This window comes from Episyrphus balteatus, chromosome 2 (assembly GCF_945859705.1).
Source record: "Episyrphus balteatus chromosome 2, idEpiBalt1.1, whole genome shotgun sequence".
Taxonomy (NCBI): Eukaryota; Metazoa; Arthropoda; class Insecta; order Diptera; family Syrphidae; genus Episyrphus; species Episyrphus balteatus.
The window spans coordinates 119105344-119132087 of record NC_079135.1 but is presented as its reverse complement, the minus strand read 5'-3'; the positions used below and the strand labels follow the sequence as shown (position 1 = coordinate 119132087).

At 30.5% G+C, this 26744-nt stretch overlaps 1 protein-coding gene and 1 long non-coding RNA gene across 2 annotated transcripts in view; one reads left to right on the top strand and one right to left on the bottom strand.

The window, feature by feature from the left end:
- Nucleotides 1–26744, bottom strand: part of LOC129910181 (uncharacterized) — a 283266-nt gene that overhangs the window by 282 nt on the left and 256240 nt on the right. Inside the window, exon 2 of the long non-coding RNA XR_008771487.1 lies at nucleotides 18943–19372. This is a non-coding gene — a long non-coding RNA (uncharacterized LOC129910181). The remainder of the gene's footprint in view (nucleotides 1–18942; nucleotides 19373–26744) is intronic.
- LOC129910169 (farnesol dehydrogenase-like) lies at nucleotides 7568–8630 on the top strand. Its single transcript, XM_055987443.1, has 2 exons — nucleotides 7568–8184; nucleotides 8244–8630. The coding sequence occupies exons 1-2, from the start codon at nucleotides 7612–7614 to the stop codon at nucleotides 8415–8417; spliced, it is 747 nt and encodes a 248-aa protein (XP_055843418.1). The 5' UTR covers nucleotides 7568–7611; the 3' UTR covers nucleotides 8418–8630.

Genomic DNA, 26744 nt, shown 5'->3' with positions numbered 1-26744 from the left:
TTTTTGAAATTATGTTTTACCCCTATTTACCCTATTAAAAGATGAAATTTTTTAAAATCCTTCAAATGTATTCAACTTTAAGTTATTATCTTTCAAATAAGCTATAGAAGATTTTTGTATCTCTAATAGTTTATTTTTAATTTTAAATTTAATTGAAATTTTTGCCGCACTGCGAAAGTGTTCATCTATTTATAAGACGTTAACACGTCAAAAAAAAAAAAAAAAAAATGCCTCGCGAAAAACGCAAGTACATTTTTTCAGTATTTACATATGTTTCTAAAAAAAGATTAAATAAACCCCTTTTTTTAGATACTATTTTCCTTTATTTCGCAAGTATCATATTTTCCAGCCAACCTTACATGCCTTTTTGATTTAATATCTCTTTAAACACAAACAGAAAAAAAAATCTCCCAAAAACCCAAATTAAATCATACCCTTGTGCCCTACAACAGTCTATTATATCAAACCTTCCAAAATTGTTTCCCCTTTCAAAAAAAAATTCTCAGTCCAATTTAGAATGAAATCTCAATACAATGTCAACAGAATTGAAAGGACTTAGGTCGTCCACCTGCATATTTTATTGGATACCTTTTTTTTTTTTTTGTGTTCATCTCCTCTGACTTGGGTGTGATTTTCAAAAGCTGCCAAAATGCCTAGTAAACAATACAATCCAATATAAGAAAAATGTTATGTGGGGTTCAATTTTTTTTCCCCAGATTTTTTTTTTCGTGTCCCTTTTCGTTTTGAAAAAAAAAGGAACAAAAAAAAAAAAATCTGTAGGCAAATTGTTTCCTGAAACAAAATCTGATTAAGCTCTGATCCTGGAACATTTATCGAGCGGATTATGGGTTTTTCTTCTTCTTCGTCTTCTTCTTTTTAAGGTCGACAAATAAATGGTACACGGTAAAGTATAAAAATGCTGTGATTTACCTATCAATCTCATATCAAAGGGATCTATTTGTTTGCCAAAGTCAACCTTAGAAATTATGTTTCATTCTATACCCAAAGTTGGGCTAGGGTCTAGGTACTTTTTTGTAGTATAGATTTGAGGATTTCAAACACACAAATAGGGGATAATCGGTGATTTTTAAGAATTTTGTATTTACCAACAGAGAAAAAAAAAACAAAAATGATGATTTTATTTGGCCATATACAATGAAAGGACTTATTGATTCTAAAAATGAGGGATTACAAAAGAGAGTAACTTTTAGAGTAATGTCCCAATTCTTTTGTCTTCAAGTGATGAGGGCTTTGGGTGAATCTTTGCAATAAAATTTGATTTATTTTACACCGTGAATTAGATATTAGGATTTGCCCAGTAAGCTGCTTTCAACAAGGAGACAACGACAGATTGGTTTTGAGTTTTAAGAATGCTGAGGGGGAAGGGGGGGGGGGATAGGGTACTTGACAAGTAAGTAAGTCTTTGGGTATAGTTACATAATCCTATAAATCATAGAAAATTGGACATAGCTCTTTTAAGCTTCAATTTTAAAGGATTTTTCTATAAAACTTCTATAAGACTCCTATAATGCAGTTTCTTGAAATGAAGGAATTCATTAAACAAAATATTTTTATTAACTTAAAATAACTCACTTTGTCCATTGACCTCTTTGACATAGTTACAAAAGGTATTTCTAGATTAATTTCATAACAAGCTAATGTCCTTACTGCACACAAAACACTATACAACAACATGTGAATCCTTTAATGCTTTATTTATCAGTAAACTTTGTGTGTAGGTATAGCTTTAGCTTATTTTTGTATTTCATTGGATTATGCATCAAAGGATTTTCCATAGATAAATCTAAATCATTTTTCACAAAGTAGCATATCAGAGTTCTTCTCTCTCTCTTTCTCTCTTTTCTCTTCTTTTGGACAAATGAACGGACAGAAAGGACGTGAACGGACACAGAGTTCATATCAAAATCACTTTCATAAATTGCAAAACAAAATTCACAAAACGGGACGAAGAAGGCGACTTCTAGAGAAGAGATAGAAAGATGAAGCGATCCCATCTATCAGTGGTGGTCGTCTGTCAAGCTATATACCAGCCATACAAATACACACAAACACACATAACTGTTTCTATAGTGCATCCATGTCACATCCATTCTCATAATTCAGACGAGATACTCGCACAATCTTTCAAGCATTTCGAGTATAGTCAAACTCATCTCTTACCCTTTGACCGGACTCGCTAGTTTTCAAAAAGGAAAACTATACACACACACATTCATGTATACAAACACAAATAAAAAAAATTATATAATAAAAATCCCATCCACTTAAGTAAGAGGCAAAAGAAGAACAACTTTAACCAGCGAAAAAAAAAAAGAACGACGATGAGAATGAGGAAAAAGGATGCACACGACGGAAACGGAAACGGATACCACTTCACTTGATAAAGAGCACAGGGGGTAGAAGGAGGTGTACATCAGCCGCATAGATTTTTCATTCTCATTCCTTTAATTCCCAAATAGTTTTGGCAATTTATCATTTGACTTAGAAACCCTCGAGTTTTGCTCTAAAGTAAAGTATATGGGAACAACTAAGCCTGGCTCCATATAAGACACAAAAGGATCACTATAAAGTCCCTTTTGAATTATATTGCATCTTATGGTAGGTTCGCGTACAGAGCAAATGTGGGTGTATTCATCTATGTAAGGATTTGGAGTTTTTTTTCTTTTGGTAAGGAAGGTAACTATAGTCTTTGTGTGTAGAGTCTCGAAAGAAACAATTTTGCAAAACCAAAAACCACTAAAGTGGTATGATTGTATACAAACAGGGTTGCCGCTGGAGATGGATTTTGTTCATCATCGATATTAATAGCTTTGCTAAAATTTTAAATTGAATTGAATTTAGTTCGTCAAGCTAAATCAAAATAAAAAAAGGAACAAAATTGGTCCTAGGAGACTACCCTGTGGTACTCCAGTCAGTATGTCTTTAAAATATAAATAAATACTTGTTCCTTGTCTAACGTACAAAACTCTGTTCCCTAGATATCTTTTAAGCATTTTATAAATTCCTTAGACACAGGTTGTTATAGTTTTAATTTTTTAATCAAAGTCAAAAGTTTCAGAAATTTCTAAAAAATCACTGTTGTATATATTTTTGAACTAAAAGAGCCTCGAAAAGTCGTCATTTTGGGCAGTGGCGTACGTTGAGTAGCCGGGGCCCCGGGGTAAGACTAAATTTTGGGGCCCCTTTGATATTTGGGGGCCCCTTAGTTAAAAAAAAATTACGTATACGCCATAGTTTTTTTTTGGATGGCTTATTTATTTTTAGGTTTATTTTAATTTTTTAATATGTTCGTAATGCACTTTGCTATACTTACTTAAAATGTCTTTTATAAAAGTAGTAAACACTTGTACTAGGGGCCCCCAAAATTAAATATTTAGAGACCCCTAAAATAAAATTTCTTTTAGCTTAGAATTGATAGTTCTTGGGGCCTCTGTTCTGAAGTGATAAATATATGTTTTATTTTCCATCATCAGACATATTTTTTTTAATTGTGGGGCCCCTGAAAAATTATTTTTAGAGCCTCAAAATTAAGTGCTTAGACGCCCCTAAAATATAATATAATTTTTTTGGAGCCAAGAATTAATAGGTATTGGGGCCTCTGTTCTGAAGTAATATTCGGAATGCCACCAATAACGTAATGTTTTTATTTTGGGCCCTGATGTATTTATGTTGGGGCCCCTGAATTTATATTTATTTTCCATTTGATGGTTTTGAACCACTTTTGAAGATCCTCAAATAATATTTTTTTGCTTTTTTGGGGCCACTAATGTATTATTTGTGGTGGCAAAGATTTTTCAAGTAATATTTTTTGGGGCCCTTAGATAAACTTATAATTTTTCTTTTAAAAAAGCAGTTTATTTTTTTTTTTTGAGGCCCCTGGGGTAACTTTTTTTAAAATCAATATACATATATTGTGTGGCTACCAATGCATTATACCAATGTCATAATTTGTCTCACTGGTTACTTCGTAACTCAATTTATGCTAACAGTTTTTTCCCTGCATTGTCTCCAGTGGGGGCCCTGGGGTCGGTCGGGGGCCCCGGGGCACCGCCCAGCTTGCCCCAAGGGAGTGTACGCCCCTGATTTTGGGTAGGGCAAATTTTTGTCCACAATATGTCTTATAACAATGAAAAGTTAAATAAAATTTAGGTGGTTAGTACGGATTTTTTCGAAAAATGATTTATCAAAAACACCTATTTTTTATCGTTTTTTTGGATTTTGTATTCTTAACAATTTCTTAAAGTATTTAAAAGTATTCAAAAAATACAGAACCAATAACAACTATGGATGTGCATGGATGGGCAAAAAGTTGGGTTTTTTAAAATGATATTTGAGCGAATAACGAATTTTTTTTACCGTTTTCAGCATTATTTTTTTTTTATTTTGATAGATAGATACAATTTATACAGTAGAAAGGTAAAAGGCACATTTGTGAAAAATTTTTAAGAATTTCATTTTCAGAACTTTGGCTTTTGAAATCTTTTTGCATAAAACATTTGATTAAAATTTTTTCTTCACATGCTGATTGGTGAAATATATTATTTGATTTATAGTAAAACATTCACAATCTTAAATTCGAAAAGTCCAAAAGTATACTGGTGGATGTGGTTTGCCGGCGATGGAAGTACGGAAAGTAATCTCATTTTTAATTTTCACGTGGTTGGTTTAACTTTTGGTTTGGTTGGTTTTAACTTTTTTTATAAGCATTGTACAGATATGTTTGAGGCATAGAAATAAAGGTGAAATGTTAAGCTTTCCGGTAATATAAAATTTTAAGTAGATTGTCATATAAAAAAATGGACTAAATGTTGATGGAAAAAAAAAAAAGATTAGTTTTTTGCTTTTTTTATGAAAACTTATTGCATTAAAAAAATTCTAGCTCTTTTTCTAGTTGTCGTACAGACATGATGTTGGTGAGTATTTTAAGCTAAAATAATAAAATGGATTGAGCCAACATTATTGTTTAACGTCTCTTGCGGTAATTGCAGTTCTAACAAAACCATTTGGCAACCCTAAAAGTAAAAACAAACTTTTGGTTGAGATATATATTATCTTAACTGTGCTTTGTATCTGCGGTACTGTTGCATTTATACAAAACACATGAACTTTTTCTTGGAATGAAACAATAGTCATGATGGCTGTCTGTCTGGATTATTTGTGTGGTCAAAATTGTACCAAGGTGCACTTGGACATGTGTTTTTTTGTCCAGGTCATATGTTCAACATGGATCACTGTCCAGTGTCCAGTGAGTGCCTCAAGTCTGCTGAATCCACATAAAAGAGAACTCCTCCTGTTGTGTTGGATGCCAACCACATACACAAACACATGCAATATTAATGTGAATTGTAAATTGAAATTTCCCTCCACTGACGCATTTAAAGGGAAATTTGATTAACGGTATGTGATGAAGGTAGATATATACCTACAGCTTCTAGAGAGAAATGAATCTAGGGACTTTTTGCACTTTTGGAAAAAGATGGAAGAAAAGAAAACTTTGGCAATCCAATTAACCACGTGTTCAGTGTTGAGATTTGTACATGAAACCTGGCTGATGGCCTACCAACCAAACCGGCCAACACAAGTCCTCTTCGAAGAGATAGAAATACCTAGACACCATGGGAACGTTCGTCATTCGTTTTGTTATAGAAGTTGTAGAACGAACATTGATTTGAACTTTTCGTTAGTATAGATGCGAAACGGATTCCCAGATGAGGTCGAAATTGACTTTTGTTTGGCGAGAGAAAGAGAAAGAGTGAGAGATTCTATTCTATAATGCGAATTGTGCGAATAACGTTGTTGTTTTTGAAATGGATACCTCTCGCTGAAATTCCGGAGATGGACTCCAAATGAAATGTCAATTGAATTGACTTGACAACGACGATGGTCAACTCACACTCTGACTTGGATTAATGAAGTTCAGTTTTCTGCTGGGAGCACAGCCTTATTCCTTTTGAAATTGAGTTTTTGAGTGTTTGACGAACAAGGGAAAGGTATTGTAGGCGTATTCAATATGATTGGACTTGGAAATGCATTCTACCTACTGTTTTAATTGTCAGTGAGTCAGAAATGATTGCGTTAATGATGTAAACAGTTGTTGTTGGTTTTGCATTCAGCATGACAGCAAGGAGCAAAGATGATTCAAATTTGTGAGAATTTTAATGAAGAACATGAGGTATCAGAAATTACTTGTTTTTGATGATGGAGAGTTCGTGCGTGATACTTTAAGGTGATAGGTATGGGAATTGAGAACTACTTTTTTTCTGACATTCCAATCTTTGAGATATGTATTCCAAAATTGGATTTTGAATTTTCGAGAGAGAACAGAAATTCAAAGAAATCTACAAAACTCCATAGAAATCCATTGAAATCGATAGAATCCATAGAAATCAAAATAAATCTATATAAATTCATATAAAAACCATGGAATCCCATAAAAATTTATTGAAATCCACAGATATCTCTACAATGGGTAGTAATTCATGCCCAATTCTCCTGTAAACCGATCTTCAAAATCCATAGAAATTCACAGAAATCCATTAAAATCTATGGAAATCTGTATAAATCCACAGAAATCCATAAAATTCTATAGAAATCTATTAAAATCCACAGATATCTCTACAATGGGTAGTTATTCATGCCCAATTCTCCTGTAAACCGATCTTCAAAATCCATAGAAATTCACAGAAATCCATTAAAATCTATGGAAATCTGTATAAATCCACAGAAATCCATAAAATTCTATAGAAATCTATTAAAATCTACAGATATCTCAGCAGAGGGTAGTAATTCATGCCAAACTTTTCGACAAACTGAAATGTATGGAAATCTATATAAATCCACAGAAATCCATACAATTTCATAAAATTCTATAGAAATCTCTTAAAAGGGTAGTAGTATATGCCAAAATTCTCTAGTTAACTGATCTACACTGCAGACATCCATAGAAATCCAAAGAAATTCATAAATAAATCTATAGAAATTGAAACAAAACCCATCATAGAAATTCAAAGAAATCCATGCAAATCCAATTAAATCCCTAGAAATCCAAAAACAATTAATAAAAATCCAAAGAAATCCATAGAAATCCAAAGGAATCCAAGGAAATCCATAGAAATCCAAAGAAATCCACTAAAATCCAAAAAAATTAGCATATAAATCCAGAGAAATCTTTTCGAATTGATTATTCAGCCAGACAATTTTGTCTTAAGGTAGATTTGGGGGTAAGACCTGTTATAGGGGGTTTTTATACCGAAATTGAAAAAAAAAAACAAAACATCATCTCGTATAAACGATGATTGCAAATGGACTTTGTACCTTGCTATATCTTGCTCAGAAAGACCATAGCCTCATTGCAAGTCATCTCAAATCTACCCAAAATAAAAACATCCATCGAATCGGAAACGCTTGTTATCACTTTTTTTTTTGTATTTATTTTTGAGGGCCCGGTCTTAGTCCAATTTCCAGACTCAATCAATAAAAAACACACTTTCATTATCAGCATCTTAAAAAAACTTTCTAAGATTTAGTATAAAAGCACTCGCCGATCTTAAAACAAAGTTTAGTTCATTTTCGGTCGTGGCGTTGATAAAAATGGAACGCTGGCAAAATCGTGTTGCTGTCGTCACTGGGGCTAGCTGTGGTATTGGAAAAGCTATCGCCGATGACCTGGTTAAGGCTGGTCTAAGGGTAGTTTGCTTGGCCAGACGTTACGAGAGAATGGAAGAAAATAAGTCCAAACTTCCGGAATCGTTGCAATCGCATTACTATATTCGCAAATGTGATGTCTCCGTTGAGTCTCAAGTGAGGGAAACTTTCGATTGGATTGAACAAACCCTTGGTGGCACTGATATTCTTATCAATAATGCTGGAATAGTTCGACCTGGAAACATAGTTGATATGGATTCACAGATGATTGATGAGGTCTTTAGTACAAATGTCAAGGGATTGATATATTGTTCGCAAGCAGCTTTTAAGAGTATGAATGAGAGAAAGTTCAATGGACATATTGTCCATATAAATAGCATTTTGGGACATAATGTCCTCGGGGGAACACCAGAAGCTCCAAGTTTAAATGTTTATCCGCCGTCGAAGTATGCAGTGACAGCTATCAATGAAACACTTAGAAACGAAATGCGATTTTTGGGAACGAAAATTAAGACCACTGTGAGTATTAAAAACTTTATATTTTGAGGAATCTTTTTCAAACATTCAATATATTCCAGAGCATCAGTCCTGGAATAACAAAAACCGAAATCGCTCCACCGGAATTGTATGATTTGTTTGACGCCCTACTTATGCCAGAAGATGTGTCGCAAGCTGTGATGTTTTGCATTTCAACACCACCGCATGTCCAGATACATGAGCTGATAATAAAGCCAGTTGGAGAGATTGTGTAGAAATAATGTACTTAATAGCTTCAATTATTTTTTTTTTTTTTTATATTTTTAAGATAGAAAAATCGTTTGGAGTGAATGTTTTCTTTATAAAGTGAATGTGTTTATAAATTATGTTTATTTTTAGTCAAAGATTTTGATTTTCTTATCAATTTGGAATATTTTTTTTTTTATTTTGTCTCGTGGAAGAGATAGTAAAAGCTTATTACACTAAAACATTGAATAATTATTATAAAATGCTTGCTGATAAATGAAATCATTTTAGTCGGCATGCTTCCGAAACTTACTCCAAACTAGGGCACTTTCGGTTTTTGGATTCACAGTTGCGCAAGCGAGTTTTTGATCTCAAAAATTTCATGTTTGGAAGGAAATAGTTCCTAATTTACTTTGAGTTAAAGTTTTTTTTTTACGTGACGTCTTTTAAAGCGATGAATCCCTTCTGCATTCAAGAAAAACCGCGGCCATATTCTTCCGTTAGTAGCATGTTATAGATTGCAATTCAAAATTAAATTAAAACTTTTAGAGATACCTACAAAAATCTTGAAAGGTAGCAAACGTCATAAACGTGAACACCGAAAATGTTTTTTTTTTTTTAAATTCCATCAATAAATAGGGTAATTAGGGATAAAATGCCTTATTATTATTGGCTAAATTGTTAGTGAAGAGCTGAATTTTTTTTAATCAATAGAAAAATTTACAAGTATGTCATAGGTGTTAAAAAATTCTTAAAAATCTCATTTTTCATATTTGGACAAAGTTTCAATTATTTTCATACATTAAAAATTTTGAGATATCTGTAAAATGATGTTATTTATTTTGACACATGGTAATTTTTTTTTAAATGGAACTCATAGAAATTTGACTTAGCTTTATTTCGCAAGATGTCCAATCACAAGTGCAGGAAGTACTATGTAATCTCAGTTTTGGCTTTAAAAAATTGTTACTTTTTTTTGTTGACGTGCGTCGTACAGATATGATTGATGCATATAAATAAAGCTGAAATGATAAACTTACCAATGACATGGTATACAATTTAATAGGTTGTTACATGAAAGAATGGACAAAAGGTTAATGAAAAAAATAAAAGATTGCTTTTTCTTTGCTTTTTTTTAATGGCTGATTGCATTCAAAAAATTCCAGCTCTTTTTTTATATGTTCAGAAGAGGCATTATAGAGGTGATTTTTTTTTAGCTTAAGTAATAAAATTTCAGACGATTTACATTTTATGGTAACTTGTTAAGTAAAAACATTGACAAAACGTTCAGTGAAAAAAAAGTTTTTTTTTCACCTTTTTCAGAAAAAATTTGTGACTTCAATAAATCATAGATTTGAAAATAGTTTTATTCTTTAAAAAGAGGTTGTTTGTAAAGCCGGTTTACGGACGATGATTTCACGTGATAACGTCGTAAGAAAACAGGTTGTGTGCTTTTATTTAAAATGAGTCAATTAAAGCGTTTATTTATTTCAAACAATCATAATTTACAAGAAAAAGCTAAAAAAAATTACCTTTTTTCTTTTCTCATTATATTAATTTTTTATTTTAAAAGCTTACAAAAACAATTATACCATTAAAAAGCCAAATATTTCTTCTAAAGAATAAAACCATTTTTAAATTTTTGCAATGCGCAAAAAGTATTAAAATAATTTATTAAAAACAATCATTTCTTATGAAAAAAGTGGAAAAATCACTTCCATCACCCAAAAATTCATTTTTTTGATATAACAACCTATAATAAATTTTATACCACCTGAAAGCTTTTTTCTTCAGCACAAAATATATTTATCGATCATGTCTATTAGACATCTACAAGAAGAGCTAAAATTTTTGGAACTCGATCAATTTTCATCAAAAAAAGCAAAAAAAAACATATAATTTTATCTTCTCACGCTATTGAATCAATTTTTTTCAATGACAACCTATACAAAATTTTATATAATGTAAAAGTTCATTATTTCACCTTTCATATGACGTTTCAATCGGGTTGGGGTCAAAATTCTGCCGGGGTCAAAATTCTTTTGTCAAAATTCTGCTTTCAAAATTCTGCTTTACAAAATTCTGCTTTCAAAATTCTGCTTTTCAAAATTCTGTTTTTCAAAATTCTGTTTTTCAAAATTCTGCTTTTCAAAATTCTGTTTTTCAAAATTCTGCAAAAAATTAAAAAAGGGTTTCGAAAATGTTAAAAAGCGCGCGCTTTTTAACATTTTCCAAACCCTTTTTTAATTTTTTGCAAAAATTTGTAAAATCATCTTCTTGAAAAATTTTCTGCTTATTTGATTACTTACCTTCATAATTGGTCATTCTTTGAAAGCAAACTAATTTTTGTTTTATAAATAAATAAATTTGAAAATATTAAGAAAAGGTTTTTAATACATTTCCGAAAATAATTAAAATTTTTTTAATTTATCAAATAAAGATGAATACTCAAAAATTTGAATAAAAAAAGGAATATTTTGTATCAAACAACATCGGTTCCAATAAGTTAAACATAGATTGTTTCTTAAAGTCGGTCTATGCATTTTAAAAAATATTTGCGACACTTAAACAAAAAATTTAGGAAAGTACCAATGTTGAATTACATTAATGAGGTGTATTTTTCTTTAGTCAGCGCATATGCTATAAAAAAAAACAGAATTGGCAGAATTTTTTTGTTCAATTATAATGCTGGCAGAATTTTGAAAAGCAGAATTTTAAAAAGCAGAATTTTGAAAAGCAGAATACAAAAAACGCAGAATTTTGAAAAACAGAATTTTCGTTAAAAAAGCAGAATCTTGAAAAGCAGAATTTTGAAGCCAGAATTCTGACCCGATCCCGTTTCAATCATCAGGATGCTCAATAAAGTTAAATCAAATTTAGATTTGCTTTAGATCAAAAGATAGAACCTGTTGAATAATAAAACTTTATTTTACCGTCATCTCAAAATTGTGACTACGAAATTGATTGAAATTTTGCACATATATAGTCCTCTCTATTATCTATCTACAATATAAATTTTATTTATTTATCTGATGAAGAAAAAAAGATAAAAATAAAAAACGGTTAAAAAAGTTCAAAAAACTTGGGACAAAAAAACTTGTTTTTCCCGTTATTCGGTCAAAAACCAATTTTGAAATAAAATTTTTTTGCTCATGAATGCGCACAGTCATAGATTACATGTTCTGTTAGGTTGAGAGTTTTTGAATGCTACAAAAAATTAAAAAAAAAAAATAAAAACTCACCCAAAAATACCCCAAAATAAGTATAGGTGTTTTTCAAAAATTCATATTTAGCAACGCAGTGACTTAAAAAAAATCCGTATCAGACCCCTAACTTTTTTTTATTATCTTTCGAATGACGTTTTTCAAATTGTCAAAAAAAAAAATTATCCTACCTATAATCACTACTTTGTCAAAAGTCTACCTAATGTTTTAGTTTTAAAAAACCATTAAAAGCTTGGTTTTGAATTTTTTTTGTAATTTTTTCAATACCATTGTCAGTCTTGCAATAAATTTATCTATTGATTAAAAAAATAAGACTTTATTACGTCAAAAAAATACTTTTTATATTACCTACAAATTGACAAAATTATTAAAAAAAGGTTAATTTTGTTCCTTCAAAAAATTATTCCTATTTTTTACAGTATAAAAGCATCTTAAACTTTATCTTAATTAATATCATAGTATGTCATGGTATTATTATCTTATAATTTTGTATACAAAAAAGTTGACAAAAATTTAATTGTTAACTTTCTTTGTATTATATTGGTTTTTTTTTTTTTCAAAACTTAGCGCAGTAAAAATTATTGTTTTTTAACACTTAAACACTTGAAAATGCTTGATTTTGTTATTACCTTTATTCTTCAAACAACCTGATTTTTCACCAACAGACGATCAAATAACATTGTTTGACAAAAATGTATTTACTCCATACATTTTATTTTATTTATTCTTTTCCATTACTCTCTGGTTTAAAACAATTTCACAACGAAACATAAAAATTTTGCAATCAGCACCGCATCAAAGTTCCACTTCCGTGCTCTTTTTTATTTTTATTCATTTAACAGCCAAAGTTTTATGGTCATCAAATTTTTATGTCTCGCCCTCTCGTGTATTTCTACACATTTTCACTTTGTGATGAAACTTAGTATAAAGAAAAATTGTAAAATGCCCTTTTTTTTAAAAGATGATGGGAACACAACATCAAAACCGAAAGACGTGAATACTTCTTAAGTATTGTGGCGTGCTCGAGTTGAGAACTCCTAACTTACTATATAAGACGAGCTACCAGAGTTCCAACAAAGAGCCAACAACGTTCGATAGGAACGTGCCTTTTGTTGACATGATTTCACTAGCCGCCATTGTCGACATCGTCGCGTCGTCATTTATAACAAAAGACCGTTTCCCCAGTCTCCGAAACCGAACACTATGCCATTCACTCATTTATTCAAGCCAACAACGTGCTAAGTAGTTATATCAAGTCGTTTCTTTTTTTCGCTAACCTAATCCAGAAGATTCAATTCCAATTTCTCATTCCATTCCCCTTAGCCAGCAGGTGGCGGTAATAGTCAAAGAAAAGTATGTCTTTAATGCAATTCTACTTCTAACTCCTAACACATCCTCTCGCTCCAACTCAACGATCATCACAAAGTTCCTTTTCACAGAAAATCAAAAAAACATACAATTTTTCTCGGCCAATTTCAAGAGATATGTGTATAGATAGACAAGGAAATTCGCTTCAAGCTCCAAGCGCCCTCTCTCTGACTGAGACATTGTTGAATAGTGAACACTGCTGAGCACACGGAACGGATAGTGTTGTAAGTTGTAACAAAAGCGATATAGTTATATCCTGACGTTTATAAAGCAGCAGAATATTGTGCTGCATAGAAAGCTGCAGGGATTTCCTTTAAGGAATTCACTTTTCTTGCGGAGGACTATAGAACAAAATACAATACAGTTGGGCGAGCGATATGTTGGGGAGCAGCTGATGAGCCTGGCCAGGACATTGGTTTCTTTGGAGAAAACGTGGATTGTATTATGGCTGTTGTTGAGTGTCGAAGAAAAAGATAATCTTATGGTGAATGAGTGCTTTGTTATTATACGTTTCAAATTGTGTGCATGTGTGTGTGTTTGAATGTGTCCTGCTTATATGGCAATTCAATTACGGAAAAAGTGTTTCAATACGAGGATTGCAGTGGTTTTATGAGAAAATTAAAATGAAGTTACGGATTTAGTTTAGCAATATCATGAAGATTATTAAATTGGCTTATATTCTTATACTCTCCAGGTTTATGATGGCGAAGCTCAATTGAAGTTAGGTCATCAAAGTAATACATTTTATTAAGGCAATATCTACTGATTGTATGTGTTGTAAAGGATGTTAAAAAAAAATTACTGCGACAAGAAGTGGAAGTAAAGAAACTAAGAATTGTATAAAATCCAATTTAGCTTTTTTTTAACTCAAAAATCATTTTGAACAGAAATATCATAAGATCAATTTAAAATGAACCCAATGCGTATTCAACTTTTGGCCTCTGAAAAATAGGTGGGTACTGACATAATAAGAAAAAAAAAGACATAGCCAATTATTAAAGGAGCATGATTTTTAATTAAATAAACTGATTAAATAAATTTCATATACATTTTCAAACGATCACTGTGGCGTATGCGTAACATTTTTTTTAAATTAAAATGGAAATTTTTTGCATATAAACGAAGCTAACTTTGATTAAAAAAAATACATGAACTGTGGCATATAGTTTCCTACTTTTATAATAATAAAAATATTTTTTGAACCGTTGCGTTGCACAGGTGCAATTTGGCCAATCTAGTGGAACTTAATTTTGGGTTCCAAGTACCCCTAATTTATTTTATGTATTAAATCAGTTTATTTATGTTAAATTATGTATTTCTACATATATTTTTTATTATTAAAAAAAAAGAAGTTGTCTGTAAAGCCGGTTTACAGACGATGATTTTACGTGATAACGTCGTAAGAGAACAAGTTGTGTGCTTTTAAAATGAGCCATTTGAAGCGTTTATTTATTTCAAACAATCAAGAAAAAGCTAAAAAAAATACCTTTTTTCTTTTCTCATTATATTATTTTTTTTATTTTAAAAGCTCAAAAAAAGAAATATACCATTAAAAAGCCAAATATTTCTTCTAAAAAATAAAAAATGTTTACAATGAGCAAAAAGTATTAAAATAATTTATTGAAAACAATCATTTCTTATGAAAAAAGTGAAAAAATCACTTCACCCAAAAACTCATTTTTTTGATGCAATAACCTATAATAAATTTTATACCACCTGAAAGCTTATTGCTTCAGCTCAAAATATATATATTGATCATGTCAATTAGACATTTACAAAGAGAGCTAGAATTTTTCGAACTCGATCAAATTTCATTAAAAAAAGCAAAAAAAACATGTAAATTTATCTTCTCACCCTATTAAATACATTTTTTTTAACAATCTCTACAAATTTTTACACCATCTAAAAAGTTTATTGTCTTAGCTAAAAATATATATATAGATCAAGTCTATGAGACATCTACAAAAAGAGCTAGAATTTTTTAAACTCGATGAAATTTCATCAAAAAAAGCAAAAAAAAACATTTATTTTTATGTTCTCATGCTATTAAATGAATTTTTTCCCTTACAACCTATACCATATGAAAGCTTATTGTTTCACCTTTCATACGACGTATCAATCTCATTTCAAAGATGCCTACAAGAGAAGTTAGAATTTTTTAAAGTCAACCATGTGGAATTTCCAGAATGAGATTACGGTACTTACCACACTGGTGGCTGTTCATGGCGCAACAGATCTCCACTGGTGGTATGATGTTTTTCGCAAGTTTCTAGATTTAACATTGTGTGGCTTGTAGTTAGTCTAGCGTGATGTGTGATATACCAATTGAAAGGTAATTGTATCAGGATGCTCATAAATGTTTAATCAAATTTCTATCTGCTCTTGGTAAAAAGTTATAACTTGTTGAATTCTAAAATTATTTTACCGTTATCTCAAAATTGTGTTTACGAAAATGATTGAAATTTCGAACACATATAGTCGTGGTCATGGTTTATCATTACTTCATATATAATATTCCTCTATCTATTAAAGAAAAAAGGTAAAAATAAAAACCGATGAAAATCGGTTAAAAACGGCCAAAAAACCTGTTTTTTAAAAACTTATTTTTCTCCGTATTCAGTCAAAACTCTTTTAACGATTCCAATTTTTTGAACGCTCCAAAAAAAAGATAAAAATCAAAAACTACCCAAAAATACCCCTAAAAAAGTAGGTATTTTTCAAAAATTCATATTTCGAAACGTAGAGTGTTGGAAAAAAATCCGTATTAGACGATTAATTTTTTTTCCTTCATCTTTCACTTGGCACCTTTAGAATCGTCAAAAAAAAATTCCCCTAACCATAATCAACATTTTTTCATACCCACAACACCTGATCAACGTTCAAACAAAACGTTATATCGGAGTTCAAGAATTTTTTAGAATTTTTTCTTAAATGCAGTTATCCTTAGATCAATCTCTTCTATCTATAACAAAAAGAATCAACTCTCTACGACCACGCGTTTAGATTTTAGCCCAAATTTCATCTTTCCGTTTTACCCCTGTTTACCCTCTTAAATGACGGAATTTTTAAAAATCCATCATTTGGATTAGGCTTTAGATTATTATCTTTCAAATAAGCTATGGAAGATTTTTGTATCTCTAATAGTTTATTTTTAATTTTGAATTGAAATTTCTTGCCGCACTGCAAAAGTGCGAGAGTGTAACGCTAGAAAATGGCGTCACTTTTTTGTGGTGGCTGCCATGGTTCATCGATTTATAAGACGTTATCACGTCAAAAAAAGTGAGTTACTTGAGACATCAAACCCATTTATGCCTAATATTTCCCACTTAAATTGATTTCCCCATTTAATACAATCATTTTGTCCAATCTAAATAATTTGAACAGCACTGACTTTAAAAGAATCTCATAATCTCTATAATTAAATATCCTTTTTATAACTAATATCGTACTCTTTCTCTTCAATTTCAACTCAAAACTTCAAACTTGGTTATAAAACAAAATTGTTTATTTTCCTTACCGTTTATAATAATATCCTAATTTTCTATTTAAAAGCGCGCTCCCATTTATCACACTTCAAGTTATGTATTTTATTCTAAATTCTATGTTTTGTCATTGGCATTAAATTCAAACACTCTCCGTGACAAGTCAATTACATTTGAGCATCATTGTAATGCTCGTTAGTTTTTACGATAACACCCATTCGATATTATTGCTAGAGCTGGTGATTGTGATTGGGGATTGTGATGGTGATGGTAAGTCTTGGAAGGGTGTCCTTTTACAGTATTAATACTGCCACAAGCTACGACACAACATATTCGCAGGACTAAAAAATTAAAGTTCTTCCTTAGTCCTGTGTAATAGTGAACATCGTCATTCATCTTAATCCAAACTGATTGCTTCCTTCCTCAAGGCGACGATGGTAGTAGTGTGGATGGTGATGGTGGTTTCAAGCTCTCCTTGTCCTCACCATACAGTCACTCAAACCTATATTCCCAAAAAAAAAGGAAAAAAAAATTAGATGTCTTTCTCGACGACACAAGTCGTTCTATTTAAGCACAGATAAAAGGAAGAAAAATAAATGAGTACCGGGATTCATTGAAAGGAGCATTTGCCGTGGCAGGATATCCAAGGATCAATCAATAACATCGTTTTTTTAGTTTTTTGTTTTCTTATTTTTTTTATTTTATTTTATTTCTATTTCAATTCCATGGCTTTTATGTAGGACGACAACGAGAACGATGACGATGACGACGAGTATAGTTGTTCATAGCTAGGAAATTAAATGGAATGACTAGCGATTACTTAAAGCTTGTTCTTCTATTTCCGAAGCAAGATTACTTTATTTGATTGACTTCAACAAACATGGCTGAGCATAAGCAGTTCTCTTCTCTGTGTATATAAATGTAGGTGTAAGTGTAGGCGGCTGAATCTATTGCCTCTTTTCGAGAATAAGTATCGCAAACATCACTTATTCTTATGGCAGAAACTGCCATCGGTATAGATAATCTTCATCAATACAGGAAAAGGAAGAAGAAAAGAATTTCCTTGCGCTCGGTGGCGTTCGATTGAAACATGGAACAAGGAATGTTATGAAGCGAAAAAAATATTCCAAATGTCTCTTATTTTTTTTTTGTCAATCTGTTTCTTTTTTTTGCTTGATTTTTTTGAATGAATGAAAAAAACATTGAAGAGTATATTCATGGAGAGAGAGATGTCAATTGACAAGAAGCTCCAAATCAATTTGAAAAGCTGAAATACTCTTGAGTCATTTTCATTAATTGAAGTGGGAAGTGTAACAGAAATCCTTTTAATCAATATTGGGGAATCTTATTTTAGGGGATGGATTTGTGTCGATTTCGAGTAAATTTGATTTGTTTACATTTTGAATTGGAAATCTTTCTCGATTTGGCATTTAACACCACCGCCACCCGCACTGAATGAATGATTTTTTTCTTATTTCAAATCAAATTAAGGCCTCATATTAATCTTAACGATGATGTACCACGAGTTGGGGTTGTCTATTGAAAATATACATATTGAGAGCTCAATTTATTTATAAGATCAAAAAAAATTGTTTCCGTTTTTGTATAAAAGATGTTATTTCATTGATAGAAATTTTATCAAAATATTTCTTAGATGCACAAAATATTAAGTTAAAAAGAATTATTTTAAGTAGGTTTTAAGAGGTAAATAAGGGCTATCAAAACCAGAGAAGAACAAATCAAGTCGAAAACAGTCAATTTGAAAACTTCAGTATATATCGACTTGTCAAGAAATATCTCTTTTTTTTTAAGTAGACGTCATAGTTTAAAAAAAAATTGGGGAATGTATCAACAAAAGACCGTTCTTCAATCTAAACAAATTATTCACAAATCGCAATGAATTGTAAGAAATATGTACATTAGGGTGTCCGTTATTTCCCAAAGTGATGTTTTCGGGGGAGACACCCACTAGATCGAAAGTTTAGGGCCTAAATAAGGGGAATTTAGCGAAAAAAAATTTTTTGGAGGTCATTAACCCGTACCTCTAGGGTCATACTTTCCCCATACAAATTTGTATGGGAAATTTTAAACTCATACATAAAATTGTTTTTTCTCGAGTTAAATCATCTTTTTTTTAAATGTTTGATAATTCTGGTTGTAAAACAGTTCCTTTAAAAGATCACATTCAAAATTTCCCGTTAAAATTTTTTTTTTTATATTTTATTTCGGTTTTTGAAATTATTAGCTGTTTTCGTAGTTTTTGCTTTTACGTTTTTTTTTTTTATTTTTTTTAAAGTATACCTCCTATCACAAAATTTTTGATGTACCTAGTTTTATTGGTAGATAAATGTTTAAAAAAATTCAATAACAATATAATAAACAAAACGGAAAAATTTCAAATAAAAATTTAAAAAAATTAAAATTTTTGATTTATACACAGATTTTTGAATGCAATATTTGAAAAGAATTAAAAACCACACAGAGAAAAATATGACCCGCTAAAAACTAACAGATTGCCATATTGTTTTACCGTCCATACATTTCATAAGGAAATCTTATTAAAATCAACGATTAATAAGGTTTTTTTAAGGAGATTTCTTATTATTTTTATAGAGAAAATCTTATTAAAATTTGACTGAAAAGTTGATTTTTTTTGCAACTTAGCACTAGAACAAAAATCGCGATCAATAATTTCATGGCAGGTTGGTTCAGGTGGTAAGGTGGGCGACTAATGATTTGAAGTCTCCAGTTCGATTCCCAGCCTGGTCATCGTTTTTTTTATTTTTTTGCAGATTTTAAAACAATAAGGAAAACCCGATTGTTTTAATAAGGTTTCCTTCTTGGATGAAAACCATAGAGAAATCTTATTGTTTTTGTTCTATTTTATGTGGTCTATTTTTCTCTGTGCAACTTTTTGTAACTTTAAAGAATCTATACGATAGTTGTTAATTTTTGCTGTAAAGGACACTATAAGAATTTTAAGTTTCAAATTGATTGAAAGCGAAATTTGTTTCCTCGTCGATAATTCAAGTTGTGTTTTTTTATAAAGTTTGTTCTTTTCTCTTGAAGAAACCATACAAACTTAACATTAGTAAATACATACTATTTTTTAATATTTTTAAAAACCTAAAAAAACCTAGACATAAAACAATTTCTAAACAAATACGCGCTTTTCTTAAATAAAAAGTGGACTTAGAACAAAATTTATGATGGGACTTAGAACAATCAAAATTACATTATCTGCTGAGAAATTATCTCATTTTCGGTAAAAAGTCGATTTAGAACAATTTTGCTTTCCGCCGACGCACAGTGTGGCCGATGGTAGGTAAAGTTGGCAAAAATTATTTTTCTTCGTTTCTAAGTTTGTTATGGGTAAAAATACAATATTAAAGCACAAAACTGAGACAACTTTTGTGATTCTATGAAAAATTATCAAAAACGCACATTATAAGGACATAAGTATCTGTTACCTTTAACTTTGAAGTTGTTTGAGAAAGAAAATTGTTATATTTATTTGTTCAATACTTAGATTTTACTGTTTTTTTTTTTAATAAGATTATTCTTAAAAATAGATTTTAGACCTGACTCAACGGTTTAGTCATAACAAAATCTTCTTAATGAAAAAATACACTGGTCAACAAAATTCAACTTTTTTTGTCCGAAGAACCAAAACATACTTTTCTGAAAGATTTAGGGATGCTGATGCTGAACTCGAATCCACGAAAGAAATATTCTATTAGCTTCCGTTTTTTGGAATACTACCGTTATAAAATGCAAAAAAAACACGTTATTTTGAATGTTTATGAGGTTATGGTAAAAAAATGTGGTAATTTTTTTAAGCATAGTTTGACGCGGTCATCTTCTTCAGAGAACCGTTTCAAATTTTGCGATCTTTTTTCATTTATGAGATATCTCAAGCTGCGCCTGCGTCTCCATTGTGTAGATCAACACTATTTCCTTAAATTTTTAGCCACAATGCTAACCGTACACACTTTCAGTTTTGGCTAATAGAATAATTCTGACAATGGATACGAGTTCAGAATTTCTAACACCTTCAGAAAAGTAAAATTCTGTTGAACTGTATTGTCAGTACTTCCGGAATCTGAGAAATATACCTATACAAAAAAATCGTTATTTTTAGATAACTTCACATAGTGTTTACTCAAAAAGGGGCAAACATGGGCACCACTTTTTTAATTGACACGAAAGACGACACTCTCAACAAAAGGGACAATAAAAACAAAGCGCCACTTCACACCTTTGTGAACTTTTTCTTAACGAGTTTGTATGACGCACACAAAAAACGAATGATTTTAAAGACACCGAATTCGAATAATTTTTTCAAACAAACTAGACACTCATAATTCAAAAGAGGAATGAGAATCGAAAGCTTCCTTTTGCTTGTAATTCCATATTTATTTCAAATTTTTATCTTTTGATTTAACGAAATAGCACTTAAAACTTGAAACACAGACGGGAGCTAGAATAAGGTAAATAACGAATAATTTCGTCAATGGCGACATTTTAAAGTGTAGTTACTCACCGCGTTAGACTTAAACCGTGGAATAAAAACCGGTTTTGTGTAGCTTATTAATCCCTTTATTAAAGTAAATTTGTATTTGGCAGTTCGGTACAATTTGAAAATAGCTATTTTTGCCAGCTTTTGATACCATTGGCCACACTGTGCGACGGTGTGTGTTGCTATTGCTAACCTTTCTGAATTCTTTACTTGCTCAATAGGGCAAGTATTAATTTCGTGTTAAAAAAAAATTCGAGGTTTTAATCAAAACTAACATTACGATGATGGAGAAGTCCGAAAAAGTGGTTTTCCTCATGACGTCCGTCGGTCTGTGCGTCGCACAGTGTGGCCAATCACGAATCTAGCTGGACAAAATTAATAACTCGCGTTAAATCGACTTTTTTTCTAAACAGTTTTAAACAAATGAATGTGAATAGATAAAATTCTATAAAAAAGAAAGATTTTTTAAAAAGAAATCTATAACTTCTGCAAAAAGTGGGTCAAAATAGTGATGAAGAAAATGAATTTTTATAGTATTTGAATTTATGTTTCCGTAAACATATTCTATGATTGGATATACTTAATTATTAAAAAAAACGCTTGAAAAATCTCAATAAATAAAAACTCTTTTGCTATTCACGAAAAAAGAGAGGCAGAATAATTAGTTTTTATTAAAAAATAGAACTTTTACACACGTTTTTGACAGGTGACATATATGATTTATTTTCTCAATATCATGCTTTAAATTAAAATTTAAGCAATAATTTTAATTAAATATGTTTGCCAATCATAAAAAATGGCATCACCTTTAAAAATATCTGCAGATAATTCAAAAAAGTAACTCCTTTTCGTGCGATGCAAACTTGAAACTTAAGGGCCTATTAAAAGCAGCTGTGTTTATTATTACCTTCGATGTTTTTCAAGCTAATAATTCTCTAAATTTCTTGGTGTCCCTATTTCTGGCCTTTTACACTTGCTTGCTTTTTGCATTTAACTTGTTTTAGGTGTTCCGACAGAAAAGCATCATTCATCAATGATAATGCCTGATTAGTTGAAAATTCCAGTGGTTTAGTGGTTCCAGAGGATCAGAACTTTATCTTTTATACATTTTGATCCTTCACTCAAAGAAAATTTCGATAGATCCTTTACGGTTTTATTGGAATATGCTTTTTCAATTTTGCGGAGAGCGATTCTACTGATTTTAACTATTTCTAATGGATAGGTGCACTTTTAACCTTTCGTTTGTTATATTTTTCCCATTTTTTTAATTTTTAAAAATTCTTTTCTTCTTTGTTTCACTATCTACTGTTTTTGTTTATTTAGTTACCACATAATATTGGTCAAGCAAAATGAAATTCATGTTTAAAGAGCGGTCCAAAGTGTCTTCCACCTTTTTTGTTTTTTTTTTTTTGCTTAACTTGAAGCACAAAACTTTTATATATGTTTTTAATTTTTATTTATTGTCAAAAATGTTCCAAAGATGATACCTGCTCATTAAAAGATCAAAAAAACTGTCTTTTCGATCTTATTTGGCAGTTTTGACACATTTTTCGAAAATTTGTTTTTTTGAAAATCTTGACTTCATTTTGAAAAGTGAAAAAAGTTGTATGGCGGTCGAGAAAACGCGAGACATGTAAATAGCTAATCTCAATGACAACACTCCACAATACATTAATTAATTAATTTCAGACCGGAAAAATGCGGAAAAATTAACTTTACCTCTATTTGAAAAACAAAGATATTTTTTTTGCACTTCCTAGCCTTCTTACAGAATTTATTTTTTTTTAAATAGTTGCAATGGTAATTAATAAATAAAAATTATAATACTTTACCTCCAAATGTAGATTAACAATTTAAAAAAACAATTACAACAAAAAAACTACCAAAGCGTTTTTAATCGTCAACCAAACTCAAGCGAAAAATAGAATACTTTGTATTATCTCCATCCAACTGTTGGCAAGAACCAACTTTCAAGCTTAGCTTTAGCTAATCCGAGATGAAAAACCAAAAAACCAAACATGAATTACAGTTACCCATTGTATTGAGAAGCTCAACTCATGATTTAAAATCATGTGGCTAAACTTTTTTTTTTCTATTTTGTCCAGTCAGATTGGCGAATTACCACACTGTGCGTCGGTGCGTCGTCACAAAAAGCTGTACATGAAGCTGCAGCCTAAACGGGTTGAGGGATTTTCTTGAAATTTGGTACAGATGATTTTTTTGTAATTTCCAAGGTTGGTTTTTTTTTGTTGTTTAATATCTCGCTTTAAACGTATACCTCCCATGCAAAGTTTTGGAGTTATTGCAACTTTCTCGAAAACGGCTCTAACGATTTTGATTAAATTTAACATACGTAATGCTGTTTGCAGTTCTAACATAACTGCGTTTTTAATGCGAATAGTGAAAATATGACATTAACTCTTTTTTAAATCTCGGATGTCGGCTCTTCCCGTACATCTTAATGGAGTTATTGCAATTTTCTCGTAAATGACTCTAACGATTTCGATTAAATTTTACACAAGTAATGTTATACGTAAATCTAAGGTAACTGCATTTTTAGTTTTTCTCAAAAAATACGGATAATGGAAATATGACTTTACATTTTTTTTAATCTTTGATGTCGGCTCTTCCCGTACACCGTTAATGAGTTATTACAATTTTCTAGACTAAATTTGACATACATAATGCTTTAAGTGATTTTAATATACAGGGTGTCCCAAAAGTAATGGATCAAACGAAACATGCTGATAGGCCAACTTTAGGGCTCTCAGAATTTGGTAACTTGTTCATCCTAAATCCTTACGGTTTTCGATTTAATGCAGTTTTTGTGAAATTTCAAAATTCCCGACTTTGCAACAGTATTTTGCTTCCTTCGCTCATAATTGATTTTTGTTTTTTACAATTCTTTCACTAAAACATTGCCTAATAATTGAGAACCATTTATTAATCATAATATTTTTTATTTCATTTTCCATTTTGCTGCAAACTAATTAACAGTTCCATGTTTTATAAAAACTCAATTTCTTACTTTTATTTCGGAACAACACCCAGAAAAAAGTTTGTATGGTGTGACACTGGTTTATTATTTCTTATGAAATTCCTTAAAAAAATCAAATTTTAACTAATTTAAAATATTCTTTTTTTTAATCTTTGACATAAAAGCTACTTTTATCATAAGAGCAAGTACGTGCGGCCCCAGTCGTGCATTTTATTTACTACTAATTAAATAATTAATTTTTCTTAGGGCCAATTTTTCAATAGTCAGTTAAACAGTCAGTTAGTACTTATTCCCAAGGATAGAGAAAAAATCAATTTTTCAACAAGCAGATATAGCTTATTCCTAAGAATAAAACTATCTGCTTCTTTCAGAGACGAATAAAAATTATTCTAATAATCCAGTCAAATAAGGATTTAACCTCGGAATGAATGTTAGTAGAATTTTTTTTGCTCAATATCTTCCTTTTGCCATTCTATAACATAACTCAAAAGTCTAGAAAAATCTCATGTCCGCTTGTCGCGATTTCAAGGTCAAATCGCGAAATGGAGATTTTCAAAATTAGCAAAAATAGGCTATGGTATTATATACAAATATGATACATGATTTCAAGGTATTTTTTAATGCTGATTCCAAAAAATCTAAAATCAAGACAATCTGACGTCTCTGAAAAAAGTTATACCTGTTTTTCATCTTTCAACCCATATTATTATAACAGTTGCTAACTTACTACCGAAAAACCCTTAAAGTAATGGTAGCGGAATCATATTTTGCATGAGTTTTTTTATATCCATTATCATTAAGAATCAAAACAATGCAATGCAAAAAAACATTTATATCTATGACAAAATGGTATTTTTTGAGAAAAGGGGAAATTTTGGGATGTGCACTAAAAAACATCCTGGTACAATTTTGGAATTAGTGCTAAAAGGCTAATTTTTTTGTTTCTATCTTTGTTTGGATATTCTATAACTTATGTCAAAAATCTAAAAAAATCTCATGACCCCAAGTTCTTATTTTCCAGGTTAAACTAAGTTAGTTGCAGATTTAAAAAAAATAATAAGAAAATTTTAGATTCTTATATGTATACCAACATAACCCATATCATTTCAAGGTATTTTTTAACGCTGATTCCAACAAAACCCACAAACAAATCAATATGACCATCCCTGAAAAGTAATGTACCTTATTCATGTTGATCTGACACAAATATCTGAAGAGTAGTTTTTCAATTTTTTCAAATCTGCACCTTATCTTCAAACCAAGAAAATTAGGACTTGCGGACATGAGATTTTTTTAGATTTTTGAGGGTAGTTAAAGAATATCCAAACAAAGATTAAAATGAAAAAATTAGCCTATTAGCACTTATTCCTAAGATTAACAAGAATCTTCTTTAGTGCATATCCTAAAATTTGCCCCTCCATCAAAAAATACCATTATTTCGTAGGTATATATATTTTTTGTAATGGATTGTTTTGATTTTTAATAATGATGGATTCTAAGATCTTCATGCAAAATTTGGTTCATCTACCATACCTTTTAAGGGTTTTTCGGCAGTAAGTTTGCAACTGTTATAATAATATGAGTTGACAGATGAAAAACAGGTATAACTTTTTCCAGAGACGTCAGATTGTCTTGATTTTAGATTTTTTGGAATCAGCATTAAAAAATACCTTGAAATCATGTATCATATGTGTATATAATACCATAGCCTATTTTTGCTAATTTTGAAAATCTCCATTTCGCGATTTGACCTTGAAATCGCGACAAGCGGACATGAGATTTTTCTAGACTTTTGAGATATGTTATAGAATGGTAAAAGGAAGATATTGAGCAAAAAAAATTTCTACTAACATTCATTCCGAGATTTACCCCTTTTTTCTCCTTATTTTACTGTATTATAAGGAATAATCTCAACAAAAATATTGTGTCAGTTGTCAAAGCTGTTTTGAAAGAATTTTGAAAAAAATACAGTGGAAAACAAGAAAACAAGAAAACAAAAACAATCATGAATAAAAATGACGTTTAATTTTAAATATTTTTGAATTTGACAATTTTTTTTTGTTATTCTGTAGAATAAATTATTCTTGATTGAAAAATTCAATGTTTTTATCTGATTGGTTATGAGCCTAATAACTTTATTCGTCGAACAGTTAACTGACTGTTTATTAGAAGATTGAAAAATTGGCTCTTAAGAAAAAACAAAAAAAAAAACATAAAAATACTTGGCATTCTAATATTGCATAGTGATGAAAAATGAGAATTCTCGGTGAATTAGAAAAATTCACAGATAAAATGTTACGTATAAGGTATAATACGTAGTCACCGTAGTCAATTTTCATAGGAAAACATACTAGTTTAAAGTTAGTCTTCAACGAAATGTAGTTTTTATTTTGCTTATCTTGTAGAACCCGACTAATAAATAAAATAATTAATTAAAATAAAAGATAATCTCGATTTTCTCACAACATTAAGCCTTTGACATGTATATCAACTTGCTAATTTTTCTTACTGTATTAAAATAGCGAAATGAGTTTATTCAATCTCCAAGGATAGGTTTTTACGGAACCAAACTTATAAACGATATTTGCTTCATCCTGGTAGTTCAGGACATTTTTTGGAACTTATTTAAAAAAAAATTCGCTGATAAAACTAAAGTTCGTATCAGAATTTAAGTTCTTATTGGTTTTATGAAGTAATTCTGTTGGATGTTCACCAACTTTTCCAACTTTTCTTAGACTGTTGATAGTGCTTTTCTTATTCCTATT